The sequence below is a fragment of the Prenolepis imparis genome, unplaced genomic scaffold (genome assembly GCF_030444845.1).
Source record: "Prenolepis imparis isolate NDT839.2.m4 unplaced genomic scaffold, iyPreImpa1.0 SCAF_5, whole genome shotgun sequence".
NCBI classification, from domain to species: domain Eukaryota; kingdom Metazoa; phylum Arthropoda; class Insecta; order Hymenoptera; family Formicidae; genus Prenolepis; species Prenolepis imparis.
In genome coordinates this window covers 13642898-13662310 of record NW_028141163.1, presented here as the reverse complement: position 1 = coordinate 13662310, position 19413 = coordinate 13642898, and the positions used below count along the sequence as shown (strand labels likewise).

Genomic DNA, 19413 nt, shown 5'->3' with positions numbered 1-19413 from the left:
CGGCACGGCGCAGCCTCATCCCGGTTCCGCTTGCGCTACTCCGGACCTCCCTATGTCGTCGTCAGGGGCCCATGTCGTCCTCCAACACCCGGTTGGGGGGTCTTCGATCAACCTGATGCGGGCCAACACCGATTAAACATCGCTGCTTCGTCGAATCCCCGTCAACGGGAATCTCCTCGTTTTTCTCCTTCACTCTCTCTCCGCCCCCGATCTCTCTTATTCTCTTTATCTCTCCACCCGTCCGATTCTCTCAGCTCCTTTTGTACTACCTCTCGATCGTTCTCTTACCTTTTACCGCTTGCTTTTGTCTCTGCATGTTCGTGTCCTGTCCTTCCTTCTTCCATCGGCATGTCCATTATGCTCCAGGTGGTGCTGTTCCATCATCGCGGGAGGGGTACGAAAACCAGGACGAGTGACGACTCTCGTGCGACGTGTCAGACATCAGGATTGCGTGGAACGGAGTTACGGTTGCGAAAATTCTGTAAATTATAAAACTGTGATGAGAGAATGTAAAAAAAAAGATAAGAACGCAAAAGTAACACTATAGATAATAAGAGAGTTTATGCGATTTTCTGTATAAGAAATGACATTCATGAAACTATGGAATAATTACAAAGTCATCAATTGATTAAATACAACAAAAAATAATCTACGTAATAATCTACGTAATTTATCAACTGTTATGTCATAAATTATATTTATAAATATATTTCTAAAACATTGCATAAACTTTTTTTTATCTAATAAAAATAGTAAAATTTCTTGAAACTTTTATATCTAAGATGTTCTTTTTACATTTCTTTGTATATCTTTCTTACATCTTCGTGTCATTTTTTTCTATATTTCTTATATACGATTATAATATATATTTTTTTACAGCTTGCGTATAAATTAAATAATTTTTTATGCGCATCTCATATTTCTTCTCGTGTTTCCTTTAAAATGATATGATTGAATCTCTGATCAAAGTCATTATCGCTCTTACATTATAGAGTATCAATAATTTGAAACTTAATTCTTGAACGTTATATTTAGATATGTCTCTTAACTCGTGTCATCGAGAATTAGGTCTCCGTTTTAGAATATTATTCGGCTAATCATGGCTAGACACACATTCGATTTAGCTCTCGCGCAATAAATAATTGCTCCAAAACTCAACAACGATGGTGTGCCAATATCCGGTCATAATTTAGATCCTAACATATCGTACTTACAGTATCGCGTTATTTATGTACATACGTCGAACTTGGCGATAGATAGAGATGAGAGGATATTTCACAGAATTGCTCGCCAGACCCCGAAATAGTTATCGGGTCACTTTTATGAGATATTATGGATACGCATTGCGTCACACACATACGGGTGCGGTTTCGATAGTCGATTTCCGGCGTAGGGGTTCCCGATCGAAAAACTTACGAAACAATGGACCATTCGTCCATCGGCGGAGACAAATGGTCCGCGTGTAATGGCACGAGCGAGAGAAAAAAAGAACATAAGATCGAGACGAAACGGAAGAGTCCCTCTCCCCCTTTCTCTCCCCTTGCGACGCACAAACGATCACTTGCGATTATTATCCATGGGAAGGTAATGCTAACCGAATCGATAGTCGCTTGACCGAACCGGACTTCCGGTTGCATTCGCTCGAAGCTGTCGTTACGATACGCTTCGATCTAATTTCCAAATATATGGCATTAAAGTATGTTTCCTTGTTTTAATAAAAATATAGATATTGCAAGAGATACTCATGTCAAATTTGATAAAATTTTGCTATTTGTCGTCAATGTGTGTAAAAAATATATGAATTATTGAGAAAAATTAAGTGAAATAAAACAAAATTTGTTAAGAAAATTAAGCAAGCACTATTTTAAGATAAATGCGATTTCTGATCATAACATGGTTCAATTTTATAATTATAAGATTAGAAGACGCGTTTTTCTTATAATTTCATTAAATAGTTTTTAAAAATATTGATACGCACGTATATATATATTCTTTTCTAAATATTATTCAATTTAAAATATATAAACAAAACAAAAGAATTTAGTTTTAATGAACGATTAGAAATCTTATAAAAATAATAATTAAAAACTAAGCTGTGATTAATTAAAAGAAATATAATACTTGCAAAATTTAGTTCAACAATGAGTCAAACAACTCTATTTTAAGAAATGAGCCTCGAACAAATTCGAATGTAATTTATTTATCTCAAATCCTTAAAAAAAAATCGTAAAAATAATACCTCGAAAAGATCCGGCGAGGTTTCCAGTCCGCAAAGTGTCTTACTTGTACGGCCAACTGACAATAAGAAGATGATGTCGTCGGTTCGAGGAGGCCAGATGTCGCGTAAGGATTCAGAATCCGCCGGTCCATTCACAGCAGCTCCTGTGGCGCAGCGCACCTTGCTCGAAACAACGTCGACCTCCGAGGACTAAGGAAATCCGATACACCACCACGGTATATACCCGGAGAGAGATGTGCGCTACCCTACTCATCCATATTCCGGCCCGCTCCAATTCCATTAAACAACTGACAACTCGAAGCGGAGCTTGGCCTTCGTGTGCCGCGAGTATTGTAAACGTTGTAATTCCTGCCATCGATTACACCGACTGATGTGTATTGCTTATCTTCGACAGCAGCTTAAAACGTGCGGTCAGTGAAGCATTCTATGTCATCGAGATATCTTGCAAATTATCTCTCGTATCATCGATGCGTTTGAAGTTTCGTAACACTTTTTTTTTTAATGATGAGAACATCGGAACCGATAATTTCCAATAAATAAACGCGTGTATTTTTTTATGGATTAATTGAATTTGAATATTGAAACCGAAAAATTAAAGATTGACAAATTAAATATTATTTTTTCGTTTTCGCATAATAGGAGTTGCATTGATTTAATTTATCTCCGGCATAAGATGCTTCGCACTGATTCGAGACACGATTTTTCTGACGCTCGTCGAAAGCTTTCATGTCGGCGTTTAATTCCTCGTACGGCTGCGTCACCGTATCGGCCAGATCCTCGCAACTAGCAATCGTTCGAAAGAAGAAATGATTTCAAACTGTTAGTAAATCATTTCGATAAATCGTACATACCTAATTGTTTTCTGCATTTGACAGGGCCGGCACTTTTTATCGGCGGCGAACGCGGTCTTATCCAGGCCGAGTTGTTGGAAGACTTTCAATCCTTTGCGCCAAATCTCCTTCTCCTTCATAACCTCCTCTAAGCTGGAATCTGCCGATTCCGCTTCCGACGACGATTCATGCTCCAGTGTACCTTTGCAACGAAATATTTCTTGATTAGTTTATACTCTCGATTAATTTTATTCATTCTGCTTTCATACATAAATTTATGTAAATAATTTAATTTATTTATTTAAATTTATTTTTTATTTATTTTTTGTTTATATATGTATATATATAAAATCGTGATTATAAATTAATTTACACATTTCTTCCTTCCTATTATGATAATACATTTTATGATACAAATAACTTGTAGCGCATTAAATACTTATTTTTCACAAGACTTATTTTACGCGAGATATCACGGTAAAATGAAAAATAAAAGCACGCTCTTGCCGAATGCGTATATCATAACCCAATTTCTTATATATACATTTTATCTCGTACCTTTATGGGGTTGCAAGCAATTCTGGCTGTCCAAAAACTTCCAGAACGCCTTCACCTTTTCCTGCCGACTTTCACTGTCTTCTCTAACAAATACAAATTCCATACAAGTTGGCTTTTCTCTCGAACCCATGTTGAAATCGTGTAAAAGCGCGATATGTAACGGTACAATTTGATATAACTCCACCTTCGACGTCACTTCCGCTCGTGCAAGTGCAGCCACTCGTGTGAATCGAACATCTAGTAACATCGATTATCGAGTCTGGTTACAATCGACCAATAAATTATTTTCAGTCTTTCGATAGAATTCGGTGCCAAATTCAAAATTTTGATTCGCAATTTACGCGGATATGAATTAATTAATTAATTAATTATATGAATTAATAAATAATACGAATAAAAAGGGCAAACATTTTTCGGTCTCAAATGTCGTTTTCTGTTCGCAAATATTTAGATTATTATATTATATTTTTATTATTTAAATTATTATATTTAAACTATTATTATTATATTTATTATTTAGATTGAAATCAGGATGAATTATAATTATAAAAAGGACGTAGTTATATATGCAATATGGAACCAACCACCAAATTTCTTTATTTCGAGATTTTTATTGTGCCTAAATGTATCAGGCACAATTTGCGATAAAAATGTCGAAATGGAAAAAATTGGAGGTTGGTTCCATATATATTGCAAATAACTACTGCGTTCAATTATAATCTCATCTCGGATTCGACATTGAAGGAAAGAAAAAAGAAAGAAGAAAATTAATCTTACGATAATTTCGTTGTCATCGAAGATCCGCAGCGATCGTCATAATTATAAAAATTTGAATTTCCTCGATACTCTCTCCGCTCGTGCAAATTGGATGACGGATGATGTCATTGCCCCGAGCGGTTCACTGCGCATCGCTGACGCGCAGCCTCTCAAGATGGCCGTCACGTACATCTGATCGGAGGTGTGTGCGGTGCGAAATTCGACGCCGATCCGACGTGATAAGGACCGAGCCATGCAGGGCGCCTGATAGTGGCAGGATGATCGCGCGCTAGTCGATTAATATTGGCATAGGTATCGATGTGGACCGTCTCCTGGACGCCGTCGTGTCGATGGTTGTTCCTGTCCTCGCGGCCGCCGGCGGCTCGCATTGAACCATGTTCAGCAAGAAACTTCATGTGGACGTCAAGAAGTCGACGCTCAAGGTGCAGGATGTCAAGAAGGACAGCGGGACGCGGTTGAAACACCTCAAGATCGTGCTAGGTGAGGAAGCTAGGTCTCTAGTCCCTGAGACTTTATTCCAAGTTCGCGAGTCTCGATCCCGAGAGCGTTTTGAGAGAGGATGCTTGTGTGTGATGTGTCAGAGCTGACATTAGTTAGTTTACTCCCACACGCATGTTGGCGGAATCCTTAAAGCGGAATCTAACATTGTTTTCCGTACGAGAAAGTGTTTATACTCGTTTGGCTTTGTATCGTATCTTTTTGACAAGTTTGTGACACTTCATCTACTTCTTACTCCTTCTACGCTTATCTGAATCTGTGAGAGAGTGGACAACATTACTTTTTTGTTGCTAAAAGAGAAATAGTTTTGCTTATTAATGTGATTCATCTTTAAAAAATAAAGGACAATACAGTAAAATAGATTGATATTGTTAAAATAGAGTATTTTAATTAATTATTAAGTAACACTGAAAGAATTTTAAATCTGTGTAATTTTTACGTGCTTCTTTCTCTCGTTCTAAATGCAAAAGTATCTTTACAATCATTAAAATATATTGCGCATATATATTTTTCATACTTAATATCGAAAAGGTATACGTGTTATATACATCTTCCAAATACAAAATATACGTCATATAATATTTTCATTAATAATTCTAAAAGTAAAAAGAAAAAATAAATATATTTTTTCTATTCAGATTTTTGCAAGAAAATTATTGTAAAATATAACTAGCATGTTATTGTTATACTTTATGTTACTTTATTTTTGTTTAATACAGATAAATATGTTTTACATCGTATTTGCTTGTTACATGTCCTAGTTAAAAGGATTTATTCAGTAGGATTGTGGTCTCTCACAATATTATGAAAGATAGTCAGTATCTAATCACCAAACCGCATGACCACATTAACCAACCTCTATGTCCTCCATCTCTGGCTAAAGTTACATTGTTGTTACAAGTTTCATATATCTTTATATATGGAATTATATAAATACAAGTTCCATATATCTAGATACTTCTCTTTATTCCATTTCTAGGACTGTTGATAGAAGTTGCCTGTAGTTTTAAATTAGTTTTACGTACGTCTTTTTGTAGATATTAGAACATTTTTATTCCATATCACAAAAAAATATTTCTATTGTATTATCTATCTTCATTTTTATTATTTCAATTATGTCTGAAATGTCAAAATATATAATTATGCCACTTCCATTTGTTCTCATAATACACATATAAGGAAAAAGAAAAGAAGCTCTGCTATATAAGCACGGGTGTCCAAGACCAGTTATGATGTAATAGAATTTCCACACTTCTCTGTATAAGGCATATGTGTCATGAAAGAAAGAAAAACTTTTTTTATTTTATGTCTATTCAATTAATATAGATTATGTCTTGAAATATTATAACATTTTACACAAAAAATTTACACAGCATGCGTAATAATATATGCATATTTTTATATTGAAGAAAATGTGGACACTGACGAAGCAAAGGGCTTTTTTGAGGGTAACTTCAGCCATGTCTACTTCATCTTGTACGATAGTTTCGTATCTGCTGAAACAAATCTTCGGCAACGCGGTAAGTTGAAAATTGAAAACTGATACTAAAATAATATAAGTACTAAATAAAGCTGTCTCTTACTGCTATATAGCTTTGAAAAGTTTCACACATACTAAGCAATATACATCGCATAATTATATTACATATAACTCTTAACTATATAACATACCCCTCATTGCTTTTAAAATTATAATTTTTTTTTTTTAAACGCGATATTCATATATTATTACTTTATTATCATCTCTTTCATTTCTTTTCATTCTGCTGCCAGAGCTTTCCTTCCATATCGGTAAGTCACATATTATATTACTCTAGTTTAAGAGATTTTATTACAATCAATTATTTTTTTTAATTTATCATTTTTATATGATCGAGTTATAAAAAAATGTATGCAAATAACTAATAATTCTCACATTGATTGTTTTATTTATATGATATTTGCTACAAATATTCTTTTTATATAGTATAGCTTTAAGATAGAGATTCATCTATTTTTTTTCTTTATAGTGCATAAGACACACAGGGAGGAATTAGAACAAGTATTGCAGCTTCTGGAAAAAGTATTAACTCTTCTTCCCGAGCTGCTCAATAGACGATGGCAGTGTCATAGTTTAGCACGGATTCTGCAGAAGCTCTTGCATCCTGGTAATAGTTGGAAACTTCGTAGACAAGCCATAAGGTACATAGCAATTGAGATTTCTCAAAGCATATTACGTATATATTTATTTGAAACGATATATTTATATGTATATGATTAATGTTTTAGGTACTTTATTTTATGGTATCAGGCCCTTGGCGAAAATGCTCCCGAGCATATACATCAAATGTTCGCCAGTTTGGTGCCTGGATTTCCACCGCATCAAGCGTCGCCTTACAAATACGATCGTAAAACAGAAGGAAAGAAAGAAAAAGTCGTGAAAGCAGCTAATTCCGAAGAAAGAGACAAGAGAGAATTCTATGATACGCAACTCGGACAGAGTACTTTTCATGACAATGGATCTAATCAATGTCCCATCAGCCAAGTTGACGGCGGGCCTATTTTACCACCGCAAAGTGGAGAAAAGCCGCTCGATAATGAGACTGTTAGATTTTTGGAAGCATTACTTGAATTTATGGTTACTCAGGTATATATAATTTACTTTATATCACTCGTTTTGTCATTCTTTACGCACATTACCGTAATTTGTAAATATTTATCCAATATTTAAATAATTATATATAATTAATACAAATATTAATTATTTGTCGCTTAATAATTATTCGTTTGTTAATTACAGGTAGTGAAAATAGAATGGCGGGATAAATCTACGCGGCAATACAAAACTTTTCAATTTTTATTAGAACGCTTTAAAGCCACGTATCTTCGTCACATTTGTCCGGAATTCGATGACAACTTTTCGCTTTACAAACCTAATCTGGAATTACCTACAATGCGAAAACCGATGAATCAAAATCAGAATAACTATGTGCTCTGTAAAGTCGCTGTAATCAAATGGATCGCAAGTTTCACACATGTCGCTAGAAAAGATGGACTTTTTGCCCATCTTTCGCAAAGGTAATCTTATTTATCAATATATCCTTATATTTCCATGGATAATTTTAATTCTTATCGAAATTGCTTATCTGTAGCACAACGCCGAGTGAGGAAAATGCCGAGTCAGAATTACGTCGTGTGTCTGTTACTCAAAATTCTACAGACTCGAATCTACTGTCACCCGAATTAACCATGCCCCAGCAAGATAGTCAAAGTCAGGAAGATAGTGCCGTTTCGGCGATCATGTTAGTCAGAGAGGTTTTATATGGGAATAGAGATAACGTAAACTTTGTACACGAATTGTACAGACAGGCATTTCTTCTGGATTTTAATCACGCGGGGGCTATAAGAAAAGCAATCGCCGTTTATAAAGATTGGATTCAAATGAATGTGAGTTTTGCGATTACTATCTAAAATTGTATAAATGTTTGTGCGTATAAATAATTTTATCTCGACTTACTTTTATAGGAAATTCCTCCGTTTATGTTGGAACCTTTGGACGGTCATAAGGATCGGGACTCGGAGGAGAGTCAGAGAAAGGATGCTAATGAGACGGAGAAGAGTCCTTCCGAAAGTTATCGGCAGACGAGATTAAGAAACGACTCTTACCTCGGCGCTATACATCGAGAGAATTTATTCATAAGAGCAGGCTTGCAGAATGTCTTGCAAATTTTCATCACTCAAGCGTCAAATGTATTTTTCTTGGAGAATTCGGGACCTAATGCGTCTCCAATATTACTCGAGGAACAAACGGACAGTTGTAAAAGAGTCTTGAATGTATATCGATACGTTGTTATGCACTCTAGACTGGAACCAGCAACTTGGGAACAGTTACTCAGGTATATTCGCGATTTATTATTCGTCTTCTCTTTCGCGATTCACATTCATTCGCAATGATTCATTTCAATTTCTCGGTTCTATCAGAGTGTTACTGCAAATTACATCACTCGTACTGAGCGAAAAATCGTCTCGTCGCAAACATCAAGAAACTATCGGCGGAAAGCTTGCTCCTGCGATATTCCAGACTTTAATCGTTACATGGATCAAGGCTAACTTAAACGTGGTTATTTCTACCCAACTGTGGGACCAGTTTCTAGAAGTGTTAACATCGTTAACACAATGGGAAGAGCTAATTCGAGAGTGGGCGGTAAGTGTGACGAATATCTCGCGAATTCTGACTCATGTTTATGAGAAATAATGTTTCTCTTTTTTTATATATATAAACTCGTACAGAAAACTCTGGACACGCTGACGAGGGTATTGGCGCGACACGTGTACAACTTGGATTTGAACGATTTACCTTTGGACAGACTCAGCGAACAGAAATCGAAAAAGCGACGCGGAGTCGGAAGTCGCGCGGCATCAACGGGAAGCGTGCAGCCACCTCGAAAGGGCAGTGTCGATCAAGAGAACAATGCCGTGCCGAAAGAAAGCGTCACAGGTACAGAAAATACACGTATATATTATGCACGATATGTTATGCATGCTATTCTTTTATTCCCATTGTGCGAGAAATTTGACAAAAGAATCTCTTACCTTTTATCAGATCATCCGCTGCGCGACATGAGGAAAGTGCGTCCGCTACCGCGCAGCGCGAGCGACAACAATATATACAAGACGGCTCGTACGAAATTGCACAGACAACGCACGCATACGATGCACAGCGGAATTCCCGGTAGGTAAAAATAAGCGCGAAATAACATTTAGTTTTTGATTTTATTTTTCGAGATTATGAGAGATTTGACGGAATTATATCTCTTTGCTCTCTGTGCTGTTGTTGTGTCACAGTGTGTGCAGTTTATTTATAACCGTGATCCTTTCTTTCTTTCGCTTTGACGCTGACCGTGCCGAGTTAAAAATAACTTGCTCTGGTACCATAACAAGACGGACCCGGCAGACAGACGAAACAGTGATCTCGCATCGTTCTTACTCACAGATTCTTACTCTATTACATTTGTAACTTCAGCGCCCATCGTCTTCGCTTGTTCTAATATTCAATCGTGACATGCTGTTCATAAGATTGATTTTAACTAAACAACTTTTATCGAGTACATCTTCGCAGTGTCTGTGTCCTACTCTTGTCTGATTAATTAAGTACGAACAATTTCCGCACGTGCAGTACTGCCCCTATCGATAGAACAAGATATGGCGCGGTTATTGACAAGCAGCTCGTCATCGGCGACCGGAAGTGGTCGGAAGATGCCCAACAGACGTGCCAAATCTTTGGATAGCATTGTTATAGTCGATAGCGAACCATCATCGCCGCGCTGCCCATCGCCGACACCTAGTAGTGGCGTCGACAGCAACAAAGATAGCCCTATACAGATAGAGAATATTGATGGTAGCAGTATCGGTATGTATAATATTTATGCGAAACAAACGAACGTATGCAAGTTTGTTTTCGTTTCATAAAGTGTTTCCAAATATTCTCAAAAAATTGTTACATATATCTGTCTTACATTAATAACCACTTTGTAACATCTCATATTAATATCGAATGTTTTTTTTTTAATTAACAATATATTACGCTATCACTCGTGCAGTCAAAGCCAAAAATTCTGAATGATACTGAAGCATCATCAAAATATTTCTTTATCGAAGCCTCTGCTTTTCGAATAATATATGGTTTTCTGCTTTTTTATGGGGTTTCATACTTCATTGAATTAAATATGTTGAGCTTGTAACAATTTTTTTTATCGCACTACTTTAGAAAATATAAAACTTAATTGTTACGTATAGCAATTTCATAATCTATAAACAATAAATTATCAATTTAATGGTATATTTGATTAAATCTAGATTTTATATATATTTGTATAACTGAAATTTTGATACGCTAATTATTATTCCACAGATACAAACGATGCATCTGAAAGAAGATCAGTTATGGCAGGCGGAGGAGTACGCGGATGGTTACCAGATGTGGCTGTCGTTTTATGGCGACGTATGCTGTCGGCACTGGGAGATGTCAATAACATTCAAGATCCTGTTTTGCACGGTCAAGTGATGGATTATCTCGTGCAACTCACACAAACATTAATTAAGGTACGGGAAAGAACTCTACCTACTTTAAAATATTAAGTAATATTAAAATAATTGCACATTATTTATTCCTATTTAGATACGTTTAAACCAAGGTGTGTCTGGGGATAATCAAGCAACACCCCCTGCACCAGATTTGATCCCACCTTTAACTGTCATCGCACCTTGGTGCTTCAAGGTGTATATATATATATATATATATATATATATATATATATATATATATGTAAAGTTATAAGATATAACACAAAGATATAACGAAATCGATGTCTACCTATACATATTCTTTGTAGGCGATTCAACTTCCCGAAAAATATGAAAGTGGCAAATTGGCCGCATATCGTCTCATATGTCTTTTAACTGTGCAACCGTTGGATATCAGTCTACCGAAACAGCATCTTACGCTCTTCTATCGCGCCGTTCACAATGGAATCGCTAGTAATGACGATAAAGTGCTGCACGTACTCGTCAAGTACACAGGACCCAGATTATTCAGTCTAAATCTACCTGGATCGAGTCTCTTAATTCTGGACTACATACACGCCGCTAATGTGATACTTAGCAGTCAAGACATCGAGGTATTAAACTTTGATTTTATTTTCTCTCTTTTATTATATTTATAATATATTTTATTTATAATAAGAAATAATTATTATTATAAGAAATTACAATAAAAAATAATCTAATATTTATCTTTTCACATTTTTTTTCCAGGCGCCAAGGAGAGAAGCTGTTTCTATCATCGGCTCGTTGTTATCTTTACCCGTTTCAACGGTCAAACTACCCATGTTACAACCGAATGGACCTGACATTGTAACTATGACGTGTCCAGAAGCAAAAGTAACGTTCTATTATTGTGCATAATTGAAATTGCTTGTCAAAAATGATCGATTTTTATGTAATTTAATTTTATGTCTATTTTGGATTTTATAGGAGCATATTGTAACGATACTCTTGCGAAGCTGTCGACGAGAACCCACCGGGATTGCGAGATGCCTGGCTCTATCGAGTATCGCGATGTTTGCATATAAAGAACTGTCCTACAAAACGCAACATCCAAGAGTTCCAGAAGCTGTCACAGTTCTTCTTCTTGCACTTAGAGTAAGTTGCAATTTTGTTTTTGTTAAATCATAAATTTTTATTAGATGTCTTTGTGTAATACGATTATACAAAATCGCAAGAATAGCCAAAAATGCACTTATTTTAACAAAGCCTGTAGAACTCTGAATACATAGAGCATGACGTAGAAAAGTTTTTATTCGATTTTAGTTTGTAATTTAATTTATTTGACAGTTTGCACCTAGAATATTGTCTCATTAATTAAACAACAGTATGTGAGATGCTATTTACACATCACTGCTATTTATATATGTAAATGTTTATCGGTTTAAAAATAAGATTTATTTCACATCTTTATGCTAAGCTAAGCAGGTGTTGGAATAGTAATAGTAAGATGAAAGCGAATACTTTTTTCATTGAGTGTCATTGGCAGCAAATGCAAGGAGCGGAGCGTCGCAGAGCTGGTTTCTGTTTTCCTCTAATGGATCAGGTAGTCCTAGCTATTTTTTTTCTCAATGTAACTGTGTTGGCCATTTATCATGTGATGTTCTACAGTTTCGGACTGATACCTGCATCTTATGAAGATATCGTTGATTCTGCATGGCCTACTCTTATGTGTGTGTCTGAAATAATAAAACTGTTTCAGTTTGCAATGGTATCCTTTGTATATCTGCTAATGAGCGAACTCTTTATATGTTTATCACTAACTCGTTGATGAATTATACGAAATATAATAATCTTTACTTATCAGAAATCGATCGATATTTAATAATTATCTGTTTTCTTCTGTCTTTAGGCTTCGCACGTTACGGTTGCGCAGGTTGCGTGCGATTCTCTGTTACTTCTCTGCGATAAAGCCGATGTGCTGTTAGAATTGTATCCTAATGTGCCATCTAAGATAATACAGGTAAACAAAAATTAAGCTTACATTCTGTATTAAGGAAGATTTAACTTTATTGGACTAGAAGAGTAACGAGAATTTTTGATACGTAGATCTTGTCGGATACACTTGGACGAATGACAACGCGAGAAAGACGCGGACCACTGACAGTGTCGATGCTATTTTGCTTGGGCGAATGGGCTATGCACTTAGGACCGACAGTATTACTACAGGTGTTCCAAGGGAAACCTCTTCTGATGACCTTATTTACAGTAAGTAAATCATGCTTTCTTATATATTGTAAATTATTTGTCCGGTTTCTACATCGTGTTTAATCTTTTTTTTATGTATAGGTGTTAAATGCCATAGTGCAAAATAAAATTGGAAAGGAATTCATGAAAACCACTAGGAGTAATCCAGAGGACGATGATGATTTTGATCCTAACATTACATTGGATAATTTGGACGTGTCCTCCTCGAAATCGCCTCATAAAGGAAATATTCAGTCTGTACAATTAGCAGCAAAAATGGTAAGCCTTGTTGTAATCTATGCTATGCTTACACTAAGTATGTGTGTATAATTTACACGATATTTTAAATACATATAGGTAATGATGCACTTAATCAATCATCTGGGACACTTTCCGATGGGTATCGGAGCGGCGCGTCTCTCATCGCTGGTCGTCGAGCTGGACGACGTTCCTGGAATCGATGGGGACGAGTTGTCATCCGCCATTTTTCAAGCGCCTAATATACAGCTCTTGATGCTCTCTAATTCGATCATAATGTCGCTAGTAGAACTGGCGGCACTGGACGCACCCGGCGGAGGAGTCACAGCCGGTTTGACCACGGCGCCTTCCTTGGTCAGAGTTTTGTTGCGCGATCTCGCTGGAAAAGCTTCCTGGGACAGCTCGATCTTGTATAGCCAACCCTTTGTCGAGGATGATCTACCGTTGCCATTTGCGAAGCCTGGTAAATTAATTAATAATTTATTTATACGCATTTATATTTACATTAATTTTTGGATTAAAAAAAACATACAACATCGTCTCTTTGCGATTCATTTTAGTTGATTGGAACGCGAAGTTACATACGGACGACTTGAACAGCGTCATCACACCCCACAATTGTACACCCAGACATACGATAAGACATCGTGAGCCTCATATATTGCCGACTTTTGCGAACGCCGCGAGCGATATGGACAACTTGGACGATGTAAGTTGTAAATCGAGTTAATTTATCTTTCGTAATTTAATACGATGATTTTTATTAAATATATAATTTCATGTTTTCAGCTCCTTCAATACATAGGACACACCAGTCCAGAAGTCTTGACTAATCCGGAGATCGCTCTCAATGCACCTGCTAATCCACCTCAGGGACATTATCTTGAAAGTGAGACCATCGCGACGATTCTGAATCAGAGAAATGCCGAGCAAGAACACGTGAATAATTGGAGTCAACACATCAGGTTGCGTGTTCTGTTGCCATCTCTGCCCCATGCAGAATTACATTATCAATCGTAATCGGAACACTTTTTGTGACACATTAAATTATGTTAAATTTTAATATATCGCAAATTTCAATTTCAGTATGAGCGCATCTGCAGTTAGTCCGCCGTCGTGCCGCCCACCTCCAGCGCCGTTTCATCACTGCCGCCTTCTATTCTCGCATCTAGGCCTGTCCGGTTGGGAGCTGCGCAAGAGATTGCATTTACTGGCGAAAAACGAGAAGCTCGTACGCGAGCTCCGTAATCTCGACAGCCAACGGTCCAGAGAGACGCATAAGATAGCGGTGATTTACGTCAGCCAGGGTCAGGAAGACAAGAACTCCATACTAAGCAACGTCACTGCCAGTAAGGAGTACGAGAGTTTCATCGCGAGACTCGCTTGGGAGGTCGAACTGGAATCGCACACTGGTTTCCTCGGCGGTCTGGTCCCCGGGAAAGCGTCCGGTGTTACAGCACCGTACTACGCTACGTCGTTCACCGAAGTTCTCTTCCATGTTGCTACGAGAATGCCGTCGGACAGTCCCGAGAGTTTATTGCAAAAGGTAAAGACTTTTAGCAATTTATTTATTTATTAAAGGAAAACATATTTCTCCAGAATATTAGCATAATATGCTCGATTTTCAGACGCGACATCTTGGCAATGATGAAATCCACATAGTCTGGTCGGAACACTGGCGAGACTATCGTAGAGACATCATACCCACAGAGTTCTGCGACGTTTTGATAGTAATTTATCCGTTGCAAAACAAACTATATCGAATACAGATCTCGCGAAAACCGGAGATTCCGTTTTTCGGACCTCTATTCGATGAGTGCGTAGTGGAGGATAAAGTATTGCCAGGTTTAGTGAGAACGACCGCATTGGCCGCGAGTAGAGCTAAACGGTCTACACTTACATTATATCAAAATTAGTAAGTTCATCTGTTTATAACAATATCGCAATATTACGAATAAGAGAAAAAAAAAAAAGAGCAGAATTGAGTATTATTTTTCAATGTAAATTTCAGTTACGAGGAAAGAGCACGATCCATCGATACCGTTATGAGAAATCACAAAGAACCTACAACGTTCGAGGAGTTTGCGGCTAATGTTTACTCCCCGGTGCAACCACCGAGCCCGTTCAGCGGAACTTCGTCCGTCTCTGGTGCGTACAAATTTGCATTCTGTACATATGTCATTAAAATGAGAAAGTGAAGGATACAAAAGAACTTGTATTAATTTTCTAATTTTTATTAATAGTTTTAATTTCATTTTTATTACATTTTTCACATCGATATATGAAAACATATGTATCTCTTTAAAATTCTGCGTATTACTACGATATAACTTATAAAGTTCTTACCGATATTTCGCTATTATAGGCTCTACAACAAGTGTGCAATCCACAGCATCATCAAACCTCGCGGCAGCGCTTATTGATCCGCATCAAGGACGTTCCGGTCTGCGCAGCACTTCGACAGCGAGCAGTGACAATCGTGCGAATAGAGGTGACTAATTCAGTCCACTAACCCCCATCCACCTTGTAACACCATTGGACAAGGTAGTATTATTAGTTATTTTATTATTTCCGTGCTGTTTTTCCACAACGTTCTATCTGACATTTGTATCCTACGTCTCTATCTATCTGTTAAGTATACGTTATAATCGTCCTATCATGATTCGGACAGTGATGTTCGTAAAAATATCTGCAAATCATGCTGCGGGTTAATGTTTGGAAGTAAATATCTTGTAAAATCAAGACATACGTATCTTTTTTTTGCTCTTTTTTATATAATCCTGATTCTAACTTTTATGTTATGTGCTTTGTTGTACGTGTGTATGTATGTGTATGCAATAACAATAACAGTAAATAGGATTGCGAGATTTAATCTGCTGAATATATCGCATGATGAATTATAAAAATTTTAATCAAAATCTTTCTTTAACATTTCTCTTAATTCACTCTTTGTTTGGCAGTCTTGCAAAATATATTCAGAGGTAATCTTTCCAATCTATGAGCACTCAAGATAGCATGTTTAAATACGTCTTTTTTTATGTTTATATGTGTTTTTATATGTCATTTTTTTAAATATTGCTTTGGAGGAAAGCATAATAATGTAAAATAATGATACATTAATGCTGATACTCTTTTTATTCGATTGCACGCTTAATTTTTCTATTAATATATATCTGCCTAATATCTTACAAGCAGTTAAAATTTTATGTTTTCTCGATTGCTTCTCGATTGATAATTTATATAAAATGATAATTAAAATGATCTTTGCATTTGTTTCTAGTTTCCGATGGAAGCAGAGTGTGGTTTAGTAATGACACCCCCGAGAGCACTACGCTTCACGGAATTTCACCGAGACCCGTAAAAAAGATGTCCTTTAAAACTGGACCAAAACAGAGAGCTAATACGCAATCCACTCCGCCAGATAGTCCGAGATACAAATAAAAGATCTTTTTTATTCGTATCGGCGTGAAAATTGTGCTGCGCGCAACCGATTTTCGGTGGACTCACCGAGCACTTTAAAGGAACTTACCGGGTAAAAATTAAAATAAGGAATAATTATACGATATAGGGTATTCCACTGTTAGTATTTCGCGCGTAAAGTGAATTAATATATATATATATATATATATATATATATATATATATCAACAATGCCTGGCAATTCAATAACTTTTGCCAACTGATTGCATATTTTATTCACAGTGGAGATTGAATATCCAATTAGCGTTTTCTGTTCTCCGTCCTTAGGTTTAATTTTTATATTAAATGTACAGATCGTTGTTTATTTGTTACAACGTGAATATTAATTTATTGGAAAGTGAATATACGATAAATTTATTAAATCATAGATATATAATTAAGTATATTTCTCGTAAAGACTTATCGATGTCGAGAGACAGCTATTTACATTGTACAGCACATTCTTAAAATTGATTTATCCTACTTCGATATATAGCTTCGATAGCTATAATTCTCTGTCTGAAGGAGGAGGAAAGAGAGGTGTCTATCTTAAATTGAAAATAAGCATAGAAATACTAACATTGTCAGAATGCTCTGCGATACTGCTACATGGCCTTGTAATTATCTTATTTATCACAGTGTACACATAGAACAACTATTTTATTATTAATTGGCAAGAGATAAATGTGGGAGGAGGATTTACGATTAAATGTTATTCGCGATAAAGCTTGTTAGCTTAAACATTAAAGTTACATGGGACTAATGTAAATTTAATAATTGCTTTAGCCTGATTTGAAGCAAAACAATAATGATTGTTATAATTTGAATGAAATGATAGGCAGCTAGATTTTTTTTTTCGTAAAAGAACACTCAAAAGTTACACATTCCATTATCGCGCGTATATCATCTTGTTATTAATTTACATTTATATATTATATAAAATTCATTTATATATATATGTATATATAAATGAATTCCTGTGAGCCATTCCATTTTCGAACATTATATTCATAATTCGATGAATGCATCTACTTTTTATATGCTTTATAATGTATAATGTGGAATCTCTTTCATTTTATTCGAAATAATATGAAGAGATTGTAATCGCCGAATCATTTTATTTCCATACCAAAGTCAAAGTGTTTGATGTTTTATAATATGAGCGAATTAAATATTTTGTATGGTGAGATATGAAATCGAATATAATTACCACAAATCTTCAACTGAGTTATAAGAGAGAGGAGTAAATTTGTAATTGAAAGTAAAATTTATTCCATTCATTGAATAATCAATGGCTATTTGTTTTATACGAATCACATCTTCTCTTTCTCTCTGTAATGCAGTGATAATAATCAAAGTATTAATCTTATCTATTACTATTAACGAACGGGCAGACTACAATACGGGATTATATTGTGGTAATGATCGACGCGGTATTTGAGATGAGATTTTTCTAGAAGTATATACACTTCGCAATGGTAAACTCTGTGTATAATTAGAATTTTTTGACTATTTTGAGGACTATTTCATGAAACACATTCAAAAGTGTAGGTATTAGCAACGAAAATGTAGTTAATAATTACTGATGCGCAGATCATGGCCAAAGCAGCATTATTTTTTCACTAATTTATAATAAGATAGAACAGAGAAACTGTGTGTATGTATTGTATATAAATTGTTAAGCGTATAAAATGGTTCCAAAGTCGTTTAAAATTATTCCGAATGTACGTCATGTTATATATTGCTACATTGCATTATATAATATGATATATTTAATTAAATATATATGCACACAGACACACATACACACACGATAAACATAAAATTCATTTATTATCATCATATACATATATATATATATATGTACATGCTTTTACTGATTGTATTTATATATATATAAATATTGTACTTAATACCTTCATTAGTATTGCTACCATTATTTAACTTTTTAAAATCAATTGTTCTTAATATCAAAAAATTTTCTTGTATTGCGTTCGATTTCGGCAGAGTAAAAGATTAGTGAATGCAGAAGAATAGTAAACAGATATAAAAAGATGGTTTTTGTCAAGAAATGAGCTTGAATAATCTTTTACTTAAAGAAAAGGGCTGGATCTATATATTTGAGAAGAAAAGAAGCCTAAAAACAGAATATACCAAGCCCGTTAATTGTTTCTTGTACAAGAATAAAATTATACTCTATACCTATCTATATGTAAAAATATTGTGCAAATGTTTACATACATTAATATTTGTGCGGAATAATATATAACGATCTTATAGAGCATTTCTCCATTTGCGAAGAAATTATATAATTATTTCCAGAGTGTTAAAAATGAGGTATATTTAAAATAAAATGTTTTATAATGCAATGATTCTATATATTAATATAAAACAGAGAAGAGAGAATCAATACTAATATATGTATTTATTATTTTCTACAGAAAAGCAAGTTAGACTAAATGTATATTTATCTTATATAATTATCTTTTTATCTATGTAATTAACCTCGTGTATTGTATAATAACT

General features: G+C 35.4%; 3 protein-coding genes across 7 annotated transcripts in view; 2 read left to right on the top strand and 1 right to left on the bottom strand.

The window, feature by feature from the left end:
• So (SIX homeobox 1 protein sine oculis) overlaps nt 1-456 on the top strand; it is a 47215-nt gene extending 46759 nt beyond the window's left edge. The window contains exon 6 of the transcript XR_014425307.1: nt 367-456. The gene's annotated coding sequence lies outside the window, so the exon portion shown is untranslated. The remainder of the gene's footprint in view (nt 1-366) is intronic.
• Nucleotides 377-4495, bottom strand: LOC145935929 (uncharacterized). Its single transcript, XM_083037731.1, has 5 exons — nt 4405-4495; nt 3628-3864; nt 3091-3271; nt 2240-3022; nt 377-479 (listed from the first exon to the last, which is right to left on the bottom strand). Exons 2-4 carry the CDS (start codon nt 3755-3757, stop codon nt 2854-2856), a joined length of 480 nt encoding a protein of 159 aa, XP_082893857.1. The 5' UTR covers nt 3758-3864; nt 4405-4495; the 3' UTR covers nt 377-479; nt 2240-2853.
• A 58-nt stretch (nt 4496-4553) lies between these two features.
• LOC145935886 (putative Rho GTPase-activating protein CG5521) lies at nt 4554-19171 on the top strand. 5 transcript variants are annotated; one of them, XM_083037648.1, is made up of 28 exons: nt 4554-4884; nt 6312-6422; nt 6676-6693; nt 6912-7083; nt 7171-7528; nt 7682-7959; nt 8034-8328; nt 8407-8777; nt 8863-9085; nt 9172-9379; nt 9485-9613; nt 10058-10291; nt 10793-10983; nt 11060-11158; nt 11274-11558; nt 11695-11820; nt 11914-12081; nt 12836-12946; nt 13033-13191; nt 13273-13449; nt 13528-13891; nt 13989-14137; nt 14218-14393; nt 14515-14974; nt 15057-15343; nt 15440-15576; nt 15794-15919; nt 16709-19171. In XM_083037648.1, exons 1-28 carry the CDS (start codon nt 4779-4781, stop codon nt 16867-16869), a joined length of 5679 nt encoding a protein of 1892 aa, XP_082893774.1. In that variant the 5' UTR covers nt 4554-4778; the 3' UTR covers nt 16870-19171. The 5 variants fall into 5 exon arrangements, with proteins under 5 accessions (XP_082893774.1, XP_082893772.1, XP_082893775.1 ...); XM_083037646.1 differs by having other exon boundaries at nt 14218-14444; XM_083037649.1 differs by having other exon boundaries at nt 14218-14444; nt 15794-15972; nt 16709-16848.
• The last annotated feature ends 242 nt before the right edge of the window (nt 19172-19413 follow it).

What these genes read in the sequence shown, in the direction of transcription:
- LOC145935929 (XM_083037731.1), bottom strand. Translation starts at nt 3,757, where the DNA reads ATGGGTTCGAGAGAAAAGCCAACTTGTATGGAATTTGTATTTGTTAGA. An exon ending in TTGCTTGCAACCCCATAAAG is followed by an intron (nt 3,272 to 3,627) that starts GTACGAGATAAA and finishes TTCGTTGCAAAG; the next exon opens with GTACACTGGAGCATGAATCG. An exon ending in CAAATGCAGAAAACAATTAG is followed by an intron (nt 3,023 to 3,090) that starts GTATGTACGATT and finishes AACGATTGCTAG; the next exon opens with TTGCGAGGATCTGGCCGATA.
- LOC145935886 (XM_083037646.1), top strand. Translation starts at nt 4,779, where the DNA reads ATGTTCAGCAAGAAACTTCATGTGGACGTCAAGAAGTCGACGCTCAAG. An exon ending in CCGAGAGTTTATTGCAAAAG is followed by an intron (nt 14,975 to 15,056) that starts GTAAAGACTTTT and finishes CTCGATTTTCAG; the next exon opens with ACGCGACATCTTGGCAATGA. An exon ending in CTTACATTATATCAAAATTA is followed by an intron (nt 15,344 to 15,439) that starts GTAAGTTCATCT and finishes TGTAAATTTCAG; the next exon opens with TTACGAGGAAAGAGCACGAT.